We start from the raw sequence: 12,953 nt of genomic DNA on the forward strand, positions 1-12,953 counted from the left end.
TCTCATTAGGGGTGTACATTCTTTTATGTGAGGAAGCCATCCAGCTGGCTTTTTGAAAGTCTATGGTTTCATTCAGGTGTCCTGCAAACCCGTGTCTGGAATAATTCATAACTGGGCGCCTAAGATCTTCCGCCACCAATAAAAGCTGGAAAGTCGTCATATGGCCTGTGATTGTGTTGGTGTGATGTTAAGACAAACAAAAATTGGACAAAACCTGTTAAATCAGGTGGACAGTCAAGAGCCTTGTCACTAATGTAAGTTAAATATACATAACTACAGTCAAAAAAGGACCTGTGCATTACTTGTCAGATGGTTACTGCGAACAAGTGTGGTAAGTTTCAATGTACATCCTCTAGTGGTCACTGAAATGCAGGCTTACATAAACCTTGAAATGTGCAGGATTATTAACTATAAATTTCATTTTCACAACCTTCTGACCCTTAGCAACTTCTGGTTAATTTTATGAAAGCTCGAGTCAAAAAGCTGCATAATTTTCTAAAAATGGAATACAGAGTTGTAGAACATGTGCATTCTACTTCAGATAATAACAGTGAACAAGATTAGTGTGTCATGAGTCAATCCATTTCCCAAAGAGGTTATTGAAATAAAGGCTTACATACCAAAAAAAACTAAACTTGAGGACACAGAAAAATTTATGTGCAACAGGTCTTAGACCACCACATCTTCAGTCTAGACTAGAAATGCTTTTGGACTATATGTTAAGGATATACATGGGGTTTCCACCCGAGAGTTGTTTCCAGACTTGAAAAGCCTATTTCATTTGCGAACAATACTTAAGTGGAAGTTTCATCTCTGCATGTCGAAGGATAGCAGCTATCTGCTGGAATGGTCAATATGAACTTGACTATGAGCTTTGTTTTGTGACCACTTCTCCATGAGAACAGGAGGAGATGAACTTTCATTGATTTGATGAAACGATTGCTGGTAAGTGATGTATTCACAAAATGAAGTAGATGGAAGGGCAGTTTGATTTCATTGAAACCACCAGTGAAGCAGAATCCTCCTGTGTTGTAGTTACCATACCCACGACCACAAATTTTATAAAAGAAAAAAAAATCAAAACAGCAAACACATGCATCAAATTTATTCCAACAATAAAATATCAAATAAATCTTTAAATGCTGAATGAAAATAAATCACAGAAAATTTACTTTATATCATTTACTGGAATTGTAAAATTATTATGAAGTCTTAAAGATAAGACCTGTTAATGACAGCCATGCTAGACTGTTCAACATCCTAGTCTAGCCAGTAAATGAAGGATTATACCAAAAATGGAAAAAGGAGCATAACTTTGTAAAAAAGCATATGGAACCTATGGACTGCATATCAGTTCATCACAGTCATCAAGACTTAGTGCGGTTACTGAGATACCAGCTTACAATACAAAGACTTAGTCTAACTGGGATGTGGATGAATAGGTGAGTGCAATAGCTTTTGCACTCTGCTTATTCTTCCAGTAGTCAAGCTATAAAACAAACTCTGCTTTACTACAAATTTAATCTTAATTAACAACTAAGCAGCTTCTTCATGATATGCAAACTGTAAAACCTATGTCTGTGTCACATATTTAAAACTAATTTCATTATGATAAATTTGTAACAGACGTATGTTTGATAATCTTTGGTATCTTGTACGAGAATTTAATTTAAGATTTTTTTCATGCAGGTTGTGGACTAGCAAAATTATGTCCATATGTATATACTACAATGAAAAATACTACAGCAAAATCTGTTATTCTTGAATTCTTCATTAACAGTTATTGACACCAACAAAGAAAGACTTCTTCAATAAGTACCAGTACTGAAAAGTAACGACAAATAACTGTTGACAAATACAGAAGTATTTTCATTTGCAAAATAAACAGCACAAGTTCTGACCTCCACCAATGTCTGGCAGAATGGAACTTGGTACAAAGCATGGTCTGGTGTATCTGTAAATGTTGCTATAATAAAATATACACTGAATTTTCAAACAGATGGCACCCACAAAACTTCTGTCTACCATTACATTAATTTTGTAAATTTGTATAATGCATCAGAGCATACAGCAACAACCAGACAGCTGCACTTCTGCCAATTTTATAACTTAAACAGCTGATGGCATTTTCCGACAGTGCCATAAAATCAATGAAACAAGCACCTTCCTTAATGCCACCAGAATGTTAAAATCTTACACTTAATAAATACTCATATTAGTTCATCTTGCAGCATCTGGATTCTGATACTGGGCAAGTTTTACCAACTGTTGTTCATGCGGCTGAAGAACCTCTGAGGCGTGTTCTTCCTGCCAGGAATTTATCATATCCATACCGAACTCGGCATGTAGTGCGTCAAGTTTCTTGTTGGATTTGCTTACTTCTGCATTCATTCTGTAACAGAAATTAGGTAAACTGAAATCTAACACGGTAATGAAAAGAAATCAAACCTGGTTCGTTGTTAAAAAATATGAATATAAATTGATAAAACTTTACTTTTTATGCCCCTGAAGGGAGGCATATGAGTTTTCAACTGTCCGTCCGTTCGTTAGTTCATTCGTCACAACGTTAACTTTTTGCATGAAGGCACTTTACTCGCGAACCACTGCACCCAGGACCTTCAAACTTCACATGCTGATAGTACTTATTGAGTACACGACCCCTACTGACTTTGGGGTCACCAGATCAAAGGTCAAGGTCACCAAGTCAAAGGTCAAGGCGCTGCAGGGGCATTTGTCACCATTAGTGACAGCTCTTGTTTACTGACATAATAAATTAATAAGTCAGAAACTTATTGTACAAAGGAGATAACAGAATAATAGTTTTATTCTGAAAAATATCATCAAATAAAATGCTAAGATGACTACCGCACTGCATTAGCAGTTGTACTGTATGTTGACACTAGACACCGAGCACAGAATTAATTTACAATTCTATATTTCTTAAAAAAAGAAAAATATCGTCAAATAAAATGCTAAGATGACTACTGCACTGCATTAGCAGTTGTACTATATGTTGACACTAGACACCGAGCACAGAATTAATTTACAATTCTATATTTCTTAGAAAAAATTTACCCATTTTCATAAAATCAAAGTTTATCAGTATTTTCAAACCTTCTACTCTCTGTTAAAGCTCTAGCAAAGAAATCTTGTGTTCTCTCTTCACTCAGTTCCTCCGAGGAATCCATTCTGCCTTCTTCCTAAATAAAATACCATACAGTTGTTACAGGGTGAGAGAAATCATGCAGCCAGATCTGGACTTGAATACTGTGCCGATGCTCTAGCAGCTCTATATACCGACTCAGCTAACCGCCACCTACACATTTTCTCCCCGTTCCGATAATCAAGCCCAGTACCGTGACATATTAAATTTATAAATGGGACAGAGAACAAGGTGAACATGATCTCGGAGTATATTCAGTCAAGGGCTATCGTTGGGCATCATTTGTGATAGAGGCTTCTTGTAAAGCAAATAAATTTAGGGTTGTCACAAAATATTATAAGATAAAGGCTGGGTTTGTATTCTTTATATAAGTTATAACTGTAGGAATGCAGGGTGTCCTGAGCTGTGAAGAGCTGTAATAATGTCTGAAAGAAGAAATTAAAGTTGTGGTTTGAAAACTACATGTTCTTCTTATGATTCATTTGTTTTGGGGTTAACGCCATTTTTCAACAGTATTTTGGTGATGTAAAAGCGGGCAGTTAACTTAACCAGTGTTCCTGGATTCTTTACCAGTACAAACCTCTTCTCTGCAAGTAACTATCAACTTCCCAATGTTCATGAATCAGAGGTGGAGGATGAATGATTACAGACAAAAAGTCTTTCATAAAATCATCATAGTGAACAGACACCCCACCCAGGGATTGAACTAATGACCTTGCAATCCATAGATCTGTGCACTCCCTATTGAGCTAAGCGGGCGGGCTTGTTCTTCTTATGAAGAACATCTGTCAAGTGACATATATTTTAAATTACCGCCAAAAACGTAATTTTGTGAGATTTATTGTGCAGCCATTGGCTGCCAAGCAAAACTCTGCTGTATCAATTATTTAAGGTACGACAATACCAAATTATTTCACTCACTATGACACAATTATTATGTTTTGGATTTTCAAAATTCACACAAACAACACTAGTTATCAAAACATTGACCAAAACTCTTTAAAGAAAGAAATTGTGCGATTAACTGATTGACTGAAATGGAAGATGTGTGGCATTCTATTGAACAATTTACGCAAAGAGAGGAAATAATGCAAAATTGCATTTGAATAATTGTCAGAAGTCTGAATACATGTAAATTGTGATCATCAAACCAGCAACAAATGCTTCAAGAAATAGATATAACTTTATAAGAGCTGTCTAAAACATTATTTTTTAAGTCGGCAAATGCACAGAATCAAAGAAGTATAAAATACACAGAATGGCAACTGGCTGTAATCTCGCGTGAGCTCGTGTCAGAGCGTGATTCGGCGTTATCTTACTAAAAACAAACATCGACGAGCATGCAGTTACAATTTGTACCTTTAAAACTACATTTAAAATACATGTTGGCTTCTAAAACAAAATTAGTTTAATGAGAAATGGTCTTAAGACACGAAGTACAGGGGTTTTTTTGCCATCGAAAGAAGCGTGGTCATACGGTGATAATTATTTTACCGATGAATAATTGCTTTCGCATACAAAATGGCGCGTGGAGAAAGTGCCACTTCTGGTAACGAGATCTCGTTTTTTTGTCACGGGAGGTTGGCGAGATTTGCTCTATATGCCTTTCAAGTTGCCAATCTATTTATTTTATAGCTCTTTGACAGAATCTAAATCATTTCAAATATTGTGAATGGATCAATTAGCAACTGAAACAGACAAAAAGGTTTCATATTGATGGTATTCTATGAAAGCATTTAACTTAATTGTTGTTAAGTTATTTTGACAACTGTACAATATAATCTGGTACGAAATATTTTGAGGGCGAATACACTAATTTTTTTTGTTTCTCAGCCTTTCGTACGTCGTTAAAATGACACATTATTCATGATTTGCATCGTTTAACCTTTTGTCTCTGGTAGTGACCAGTCACGAAATCTTCTAAACTGTTTCGTGTCTCATTATTGGAATTTTCTCCCGTCTTGTCGCCGTCCTCAGCAACATTACTCCTGTTTTCCGCCATTTGTAAACAAATTTCAAAACGAGGTTTGCTGAACCGTGCAAATATTCGAATGATTATATTTTCAGTTTAACTCTGTCAAAATAACTCAAGATTACTAAATGTAATTAGGAATATTTTAAACAAATTAGTTCATGAAAGGATAGTAAATAAAATGATACAGAAAATCTAAAGGAGATGTTGTTACGTTAGCAACACGCACCTGTCAAAACGGCATCGCCACCTAGCGGTAGTTTAACTTGGAAACGAAATCACTGTAATTGCCAATTAACTCAACAAAAATCCTGTAAACGATGCCACGCGGAAGAGGGGGCGAAAATGGTTCTGAGAACCAAGAAGGGGTAGTGTCTTTCGAAACATTGCGCGATGAGGGAAACCATTTCGTGCACGTTCAACAATACCACAAGGCGGTAGAAAGTTTCACAAAGGTAAAAATGTGGGAGGGGTACATGTAAACATATCAGACACAAAGATAAGGTTATTGAATATCTATACATGGCTTTTTTACTAAGAGAGAAAGAGACCTGCGTCTGAGTTTTAAGTTTAAAAATGTAATTAGTACATGGGTAAAGTTGTATAAAATTCTTGATGTCAAGTGAATTTAAGAGGAAAACTGCACATTTTGAGAAAAAAATTCTTCGGTCCAATATTGTCATCATCTTCAGTGCAAAAGAAAAAAAAACAACAGAAGACAAAAAGGCCGACTTCTTAACTCCATAAGTAAATCTGTTATTATAATGTAGTCTTGTAGAGATTAACTTTCTAATTACTAATATATATGCTATGTAATCTGGCCATTACAAATCTTAATTTAACTCTAGCCAACAGCACTAATCCTTTAATCTGTTAAGTTTTATTGCTGTAGTCAGTATTAAATTATAGACTGGAATTTGATAATTGCATTCAGTTGAGTAATATGGCTGTTCAGTAGACAAGCTTACTGTCGCTGAGTGGCTGCTTTTTAATTTCTGACTTCTGCAGCCACCGCAGTTTGACCATCACAATATAAAACAAACTGTATACGTCGGATTAGTTTGACTAGGCTGATCAGTAAACCATTTTATGAAAAATTAGAAAACAACAACAATTTCTGCAAACAATATAGTGATAGCATGTTATGTTTTTACCACTTAATTAGTATTTAACTGTTTAAAAGCTTTCTATAGTAGAGATCTGGAAACATAGTTTAAAGGTGTTGCTGTCATTAAGCCCACTGCATTCAAACTTTTGAACAACGCTGTATACATAATTTGACATAATGTGGATGGAGCACAAAACAGTTATCTTGATCTTTATTTAAATTAAATAATAGTAGTTTTGCACTAAACCCTTGTTAGGCCAACATGCAGAAGATACCAAACAGACTCTGGTTTGGCTAAACATTGAAGTACAGTATGTTTAAGGATTTAAGAATTTTTAGATTTTCTTTGACTGCTGTAGAAAGAATTCCTATGGACATTTCCTTATCTTGACTGAGATATAGGACACTCTTGTCTGAATTTTTGTTCACAAACTTATATTTAGTTGCTGTTTTCAGGCCCTAGAATTAAAGCCAGATGACTGCCAGTGTCTGGTCATTAGATCCAAGTGTCATCTCCAGCTTGGCAATGCTGAGGCCTCTCTTGCAGATGCAGAATTAGCTTTAGAGCAGGAGAGTGAGCAGCCTCTTGTTAAGGTAACTATGGTATTAAATGTGGGTGCACAGTATTTGAGCAAAATTTACCTCGTTTACATAAATATGGTATTGGTGTGCACAGTATTTAGCAGCATTGTGTTAAGTTAGTCAGTTAAAAAGCACTTGCCACTTATGTTGTATTGTTTCTCTGTCTTGCCGACTTAAAATAAAATTATGTCTCCCCAGGAGACATATTGTTTTTGCCCTGTCCGTCCGTCCAACCCTACATCACACTTCATTTCTGAGTAATAACTGGGGAACCATTTGACCTAGAACCTTCAAACTTCATAGGGTTGTAGGGCTGCTGGAGTAGACGACCCCTATTGTTTTTGGGGTCACTCTGTCAAAGGTCAAGGTCACAGGGGCCCGAACTTTGGGAAAACATTTCCGATCAAAAACTAAGAACAACCTTGACCCAGAATGTTGAAACTTCATAGGATGATTGGTCATAAAGAGTGATACCCCTATTGATTTTGGGGTCATCCATCAAAGGTCAAGGTCACGGGGCCGAACATGGAAAACCATTCCGATCAATAACTAGAGAACCACTTGACCCAGAATGTTGAAACTTAATAGGATGATTGTACATGCAAAGTAGATGACCCCTATTGATTTTGGGTCACTCCATTAAAGGTTAAGGCCACAGGGGCCTGAACATTGAAAACCATTTCCGGTCAGTAACTTGAGAACCACTTGACCTAGAATGTTAAAACTTCATAGGATGATTGGTCATAAAGAGTAGATGACCCCTTTTGATTTTGGGGTCACTCCATCAAAGGTCAAGGTCACAGGGCCTGAACATGGAAAACCTTTTCCCGATAAATAAGAGAACCACTTGACCCAGAATGTTGAAACTTCATAGGATGATTGTACATGCAAAGTTGATGACCCCTATCGATTTTGGGGTCACTCCATTAAAGGTCAAGGTCACAGGTGCCTGAACATTGAAAACTATTTCCGGTCAGTAACTTGAGAACCACTTGACCCAGAATGTTGAAACTTAATAGGATGATTGGTCATGCAGAGTAGATGACCCCTAACGATTTTGGGATCACTCTGTGAAAGGTCAAGGTCACAGGTGCCTGAACATTGAAAACTATTTCCGGTCAGTAACTTGAGAACCACTTGACCTAGAATGATGAAACTTCATAGGATGATTGGTCATAAAGAGTAGATGACCCCTATTGATTTTGGGGTTGCTCCATCAAAGGTCAAGGCCACAGGGGCCTGAACATGGAAAACCATTTCCAATCAATATCTTGATAACGTCTCAACCAAGAATGTTTGAAACTTCATAGGATGATTTTTTCATGCAGAGTAAATGACCCCTATGTTTTTGGGGTCACTCTTTTAAAAGGGTCAAGGTCACAGGGGCCTGAAATTGATAACCAGTTCCGTTTCAATAACTTGAGAACCATTGACCAAGAATGTTGAACTTCATAGGATGATTGAACATGCAGAGTAGATGACCCCTATTGATTTTGAGGTCAGTCTATTAAAGGTCAAGGTCACAGTGGCCTGTTCATGTAAAATCATTTTTTGGAAATAACTTGAGAACCACATGACCTACAATGTTGAAACTTAATAGGATGATTGGACATGCAGAGTAGATGACCCCTATTTATTTTGAGGTCACTTGATCAAAGGTCAAGGTCACAGAAGCCTGACCAGTGACTTGAGAACCACTAGGCCAAGAGTGTTGAAATTTGGACATGCCAAGTAGATGATCCCTATTGCAGCCAACCATCAGTGTCTCCTTGACTTTTGCTCCTGACCTCTATAGACTTCTTGCCTATGGGACTTTGCATTGGGGGAGACATGCGCTTTTTTACAAAAGCATTTCCTAGTTTATCTTATCTATCTTACTAAATTAACTATGGTATTAAATACTCTAGGTTGGCAGTATTCGTGCGACATCTTGTTAATAACAAGATGCTGCTTGAATACTACCAACCTCTATTTAATATATCTATAACAGGTTGTTATGGTAACTATGTCTATGTTATACTGCTTATCAATCGTTATCGATAATGACTAGCAGGTGCGTTGTCAGGGACAGCTGTTAAAAATAATAAGAATACAGAGATTATGTGCATCTCAAAGATAAAGTAAAAGAACTATTTTACAGGTCTGGTTAAAAAGTAAAAGCAGGAAGTTTAATTAGAACTGATAGAAAGGTGGTAGCTGCCCAGCAAATACTTCTAAGCTGGGACTAGTCATTATAGACATGTCTTGCTGCAGATCTTTGAACTTGCTCTATTTTATGGGTTAGGTATTTTTGCCATGGATGCCATATGGTGGAACAGTACTCTAACTGGGGTCTCCATAGGTTTTATATGAAAACCTCTTTGACTCTTTTATTTGGGGTTTTGACATTTCATTTGGGGAAATTTAGGGAAATTTTGCTTTGGATGTTACGTTGTTGATATGATTGGTCCATGATAAGTCTTAACTAATGGTTACAACTAAATATTTGACAGAATCAGCCGATTTTAACTTGAAGTGATGCAGCTTATAAGGGAAGATGACAGGTTTCTTTTTGCGACTGATTCTTAGGACTTTGCACTTATCTGGATTGAATTCATGATGGACTAATCAGACTCCCAGGTTTGGAGTCTTAAAAGGTCTTGCTGTAGAGCTTGGGCATCACTGTTTGATTTGACCGTAACATAGACTATTGTATCATCTGCGAACAGCCTCACCTTGCCCTTAACACTTTCACCTAACACCTTAACTATGATATAAAATAGGGGTGATGCAATATTTAAGCAGCATCTTGCTTAGGTATCTTTGATATTAGAATTTAATAGAGGTGTACAGTACTTAAGCAACCTCTTGTTAAGATAACTTAGTCTATATGATATCAAATACAGATGAGTGACCATGCACAATATTTACTAGAGTACTCACCAGGTTTTAATTGTGGTGGTCAAATGAGATACGGTAGATATACTGTTTTGAAGTGTTACATGAACAAAAATTGAAATTGTTTGCCACCAGCAGGCTAAAGGTTAAAAACATCTTCTGCAGACTAGGATTGAAAAATATCATGGTATGGTTGTCATTTGCGATACCCAGGCATAGATTTGAAGTTTGTAAATTTAGATATTCGTTTTTAGATTTTCCTAAGTAAATATTGATCTAAAAATATATAATTCAAGATCTATTACCATGCCATTTGGAAACTCGTCATTATTGACAATTTATTGCAAGTTAACTTTTAAATGCCTAAGATATATATTTATAAAATAATCTTGTTTTTCCTAGAGAAAATGACTTAAAGTTTATAGCTTGACTATTTCAAATTCACATAATTATATTTGTACAATATACAACTGGTTTAAGTCTTGAAACCCCAAGTTCACTTGCACTCACAAATTTATGTTCATATGTGTATTTTTTTGTTTTTAATACACATACAGTCATGTATATTTACAATTACAACATTTTTCTAGATGAAATCTTACAGAATATGTTTTTAATTTGTTTTGCAAAACAGGGATTGTACCAAAAAGCAGAAGCCTTATATCAGAAAGGTGATTTTGAGACAGCCCTTATATTCTACCACAGAGGAAACAAACTGAGACCGGAGTTACAAGAGTTCAGACTGGGAATACAGAAATCACAGGAGGCCATTAATAACAGTATTGGAAGTATGTTTTATAATTTGTTAGAGAAGTTGTATTCTTGCTATATGTGCACTGTTTTACTTGTATACGGTATATTCCCTGATTAACAACCTTCCCTTTATGAGCACCTTCCCTACATTTTTCACAGTTTTCCCAAAAATTGTTTTTTTAAGATAATAAAGGTTATAAGTGGATACTAGCACTGTGCTATTATTCTTAAAATTTGTTAGTCCCCTACTGGTTGAAAACCAGTTTCGGGGACTATAGGAATGCACTTTTCTGTCCGTTTGTCCGCAATTTCATGTCCGGTCCATAACTGTGTCAAGCTATTGCTTTAAAACTTGCTAAGCTGACTCTGTAAAGCAAGAAACATAACTCAATCCTGCTTTTTATAAGAATTATGGCCTCTTTTGCACTTAGAAAATATCAGATTTTGTGGTTAAGTTTTATGTTTAGGTCAACTTTTCTCCTTAACGGTCAAAGCTATAATAATTGCTTTAAAACTTGAAGCAGTTATTCACCATTAAAAGCTGACTCTGTACAACAAGTACCATAACTCTACATTGCTTTTTGCAAGAATTATGGCCCTTTTTGGATTTAGAAAATCATGGTAGGACAATATTATATAGAGACAAAAAAAATCAGATGAGCGTCCGCACCCACAAGTCGGTGCTCTTGTTAAACATTATTTTCACCTCTTTAATTATTTTGGCAGGTCCAGACTCAGTGAAATTAGAGGCCAACAGAGGAGACATGTCATATTTCTACAAACAAGAGGAGGTAACTCTATTACCTTTACAGTCTCTTTTTCTTTGCCCAAAGTTGGAAAGCATACAAGTTTGTCTTTGTATTAACAGTATTTTAATTTATTTTATGGTACTAGCTCTTTTTGATGAATTTGTTGTTTTCTTAACCTTTACCCAGCTAAAATGGACTGGTCCATCATTCATCATAAGCACCACTTATTATTCAAAGGGGTGTTTACTGAAAATTTACTGCCTGAATAGCAAACAGTGCAGATCATTGTGCAGTCTGATCAAGATCTGCACTGTTTGCCACTCAGTCAATATCTTTTTGGTAAGCACCCCTTTTAGCAGTTAATGGTACTGTCCAAATTGAAAGATGGACAAGTTCATTATAAAAATTTGGCAAGGTAAGGGTTAATAAAGGGGTAATCAGTCATTTATGGCTTATAAGGAAATTTCAATCAGGGCAAGGGTGGACTGAACTAAAAATGCAGATAAACTTTATTTAGGACTAGCAAACAAAGATGTTTTCCAAAGTGGCTGTCCTTTTCTTTTTTGCTTTGTGTAATAGTGTAAATGTAATATGTATATATATTGTGTGGCCAGTTCTCTCGAGAGTTCTAGAATTTTAATTTTATATGATGTAGAAGAAGACATTGTATTGTTGCTGTTTGGATGTTACAGATTACGAGAGTTTCATGCTTGACTTTCGTGTTGTAACATGTGAGTGGTATGGCTAGTGTCTAGAAGTTTATAAAGATGTGCTTAAATGTTTTATATTTTGAATTATATTATTATAATTATATTTACATGTATGCAAGCAACATTTTTTCTTTGTTATAAGCATATCTGATAATTGTAATGTACTATTGAAATATTTTGAGATAATTTGTACAATATAGTGGCGTCCGATTCCAACACCAGAATTTAATATGCGGGTAAAAATTTTACTTTGTTGTATTGGAGCTTAATACAGTCAATCGGCAGATAGATTATAACAGTCAAACTTAAATAATCTATACCATGTATACCCTCTTTATGCCAAAACTTCCCCACATAAGTGAGGGGATCACATATAGAGTATTAATATCTTTAGACATTACAGAATACATTCAGTACACATGGGGAAACTGTTTATTTGCAAAACTCATATGCCAGAAATTGAATCTTGCATGGGGAAACTGTTTCCTAGCAATACTTGTACCCTAGAAATTGAATCTTCAGTTGGGAAACTGTTCCCTAGCAACACTCATACCTCAGAAGTTGGATCTTGTGTAGGGAAACTCTTTCTTAGCAACACTTGTACCCCAGAAATTTGATCTTGCATGGGGAAATTTGATCTTGCATGGGGAAACTGTTTCCTAGCAACACTCATATGTAAGAAAAACTGAATCTTGCATGGAGAAACTGTTTCCTAGAAACACTCATACCCCAGAAATTGGACCTTGCATGGGAAACTGTTTCCTAGCAAAACTCATATATATAGGCTGCTAAGACTGGATTTTTTGAAAGAGGACTGCCAAATAAATTTAAATCATTGAATTTATTTGCATGATACTTTTTTGTCTAAGTGAATATATGGTTACTATTTGATGAATTTGAATTTCTAAACATATACTAAGGGACTGTAGATTTGGCAATTTTCCTGTAGCGTTTATTTTAGCAATTTCATGTTTGCCTGCCATAATCGCAGTGTCAGGAAGTCACAAGTGTTTATGTTTTAGGGCATTATTCAGCCGAA

General features: G+C 35.8%; 2 protein-coding genes across 14 annotated transcripts in view; one reads left to right on the top strand and one right to left on the bottom strand.

Moving 5' to 3' along the window:
• Positions 1-1,088: 1,088 nt before the first annotated feature.
• Positions 1,089-5,309, bottom strand: LOC123537794 (uncharacterized). The gene is made up of 3 exons (XM_045321615.2): positions 5,049-5,309; positions 3,115-3,200; positions 1,089-2,392 (listed from the first exon to the last, which is right to left on the bottom strand). The coding sequence occupies exons 1-3, from the start codon at positions 5,163-5,165 to the stop codon at positions 2,221-2,223; spliced, it is 375 nt and encodes a 124-aa protein (XP_045177550.2). The 5' UTR covers positions 5,166-5,309; the 3' UTR covers positions 1,089-2,220.
• Positions 5,310-5,371: 62 nt separating this feature from the next.
• LOC123537791 (outer dynein arm-docking complex subunit 4-like) overlaps positions 5,372-12,953 on the top strand; it is a 32,518-nt gene continuing 24,936 nt past the window's right edge. For 12 of the 13 annotated variants that reach the window (XM_053530124.1, XM_053530130.1, XM_053530131.1 and 9 more), the window contains exons 1-4: positions 5,372-5,590; positions 6,700-6,837; positions 10,337-10,490; positions 11,182-11,246. In XM_053530124.1, the coding sequence (XP_053386099.1) occupies positions 5,456-5,590; positions 6,700-6,837; positions 10,337-10,490; positions 11,182-11,246 (492 nt within the window). In that variant the 5' untranslated portion in view covers positions 5,372-5,455. Of the gene's footprint in view, positions 5,591-6,699; positions 6,838-10,336; positions 10,491-11,181; positions 11,247-12,114; positions 12,151-12,953 lie in introns of all 13 variants that reach the window. The other variant, XM_053530126.1, reaches the window with a different exon arrangement.

Source organism: Mercenaria mercenaria, chromosome 18 (assembly GCF_021730395.1).
Source record: "Mercenaria mercenaria strain notata chromosome 18, MADL_Memer_1, whole genome shotgun sequence".
NCBI lineage: Eukaryota > Metazoa > Mollusca > Bivalvia > Venerida > Veneridae > Mercenaria > Mercenaria mercenaria.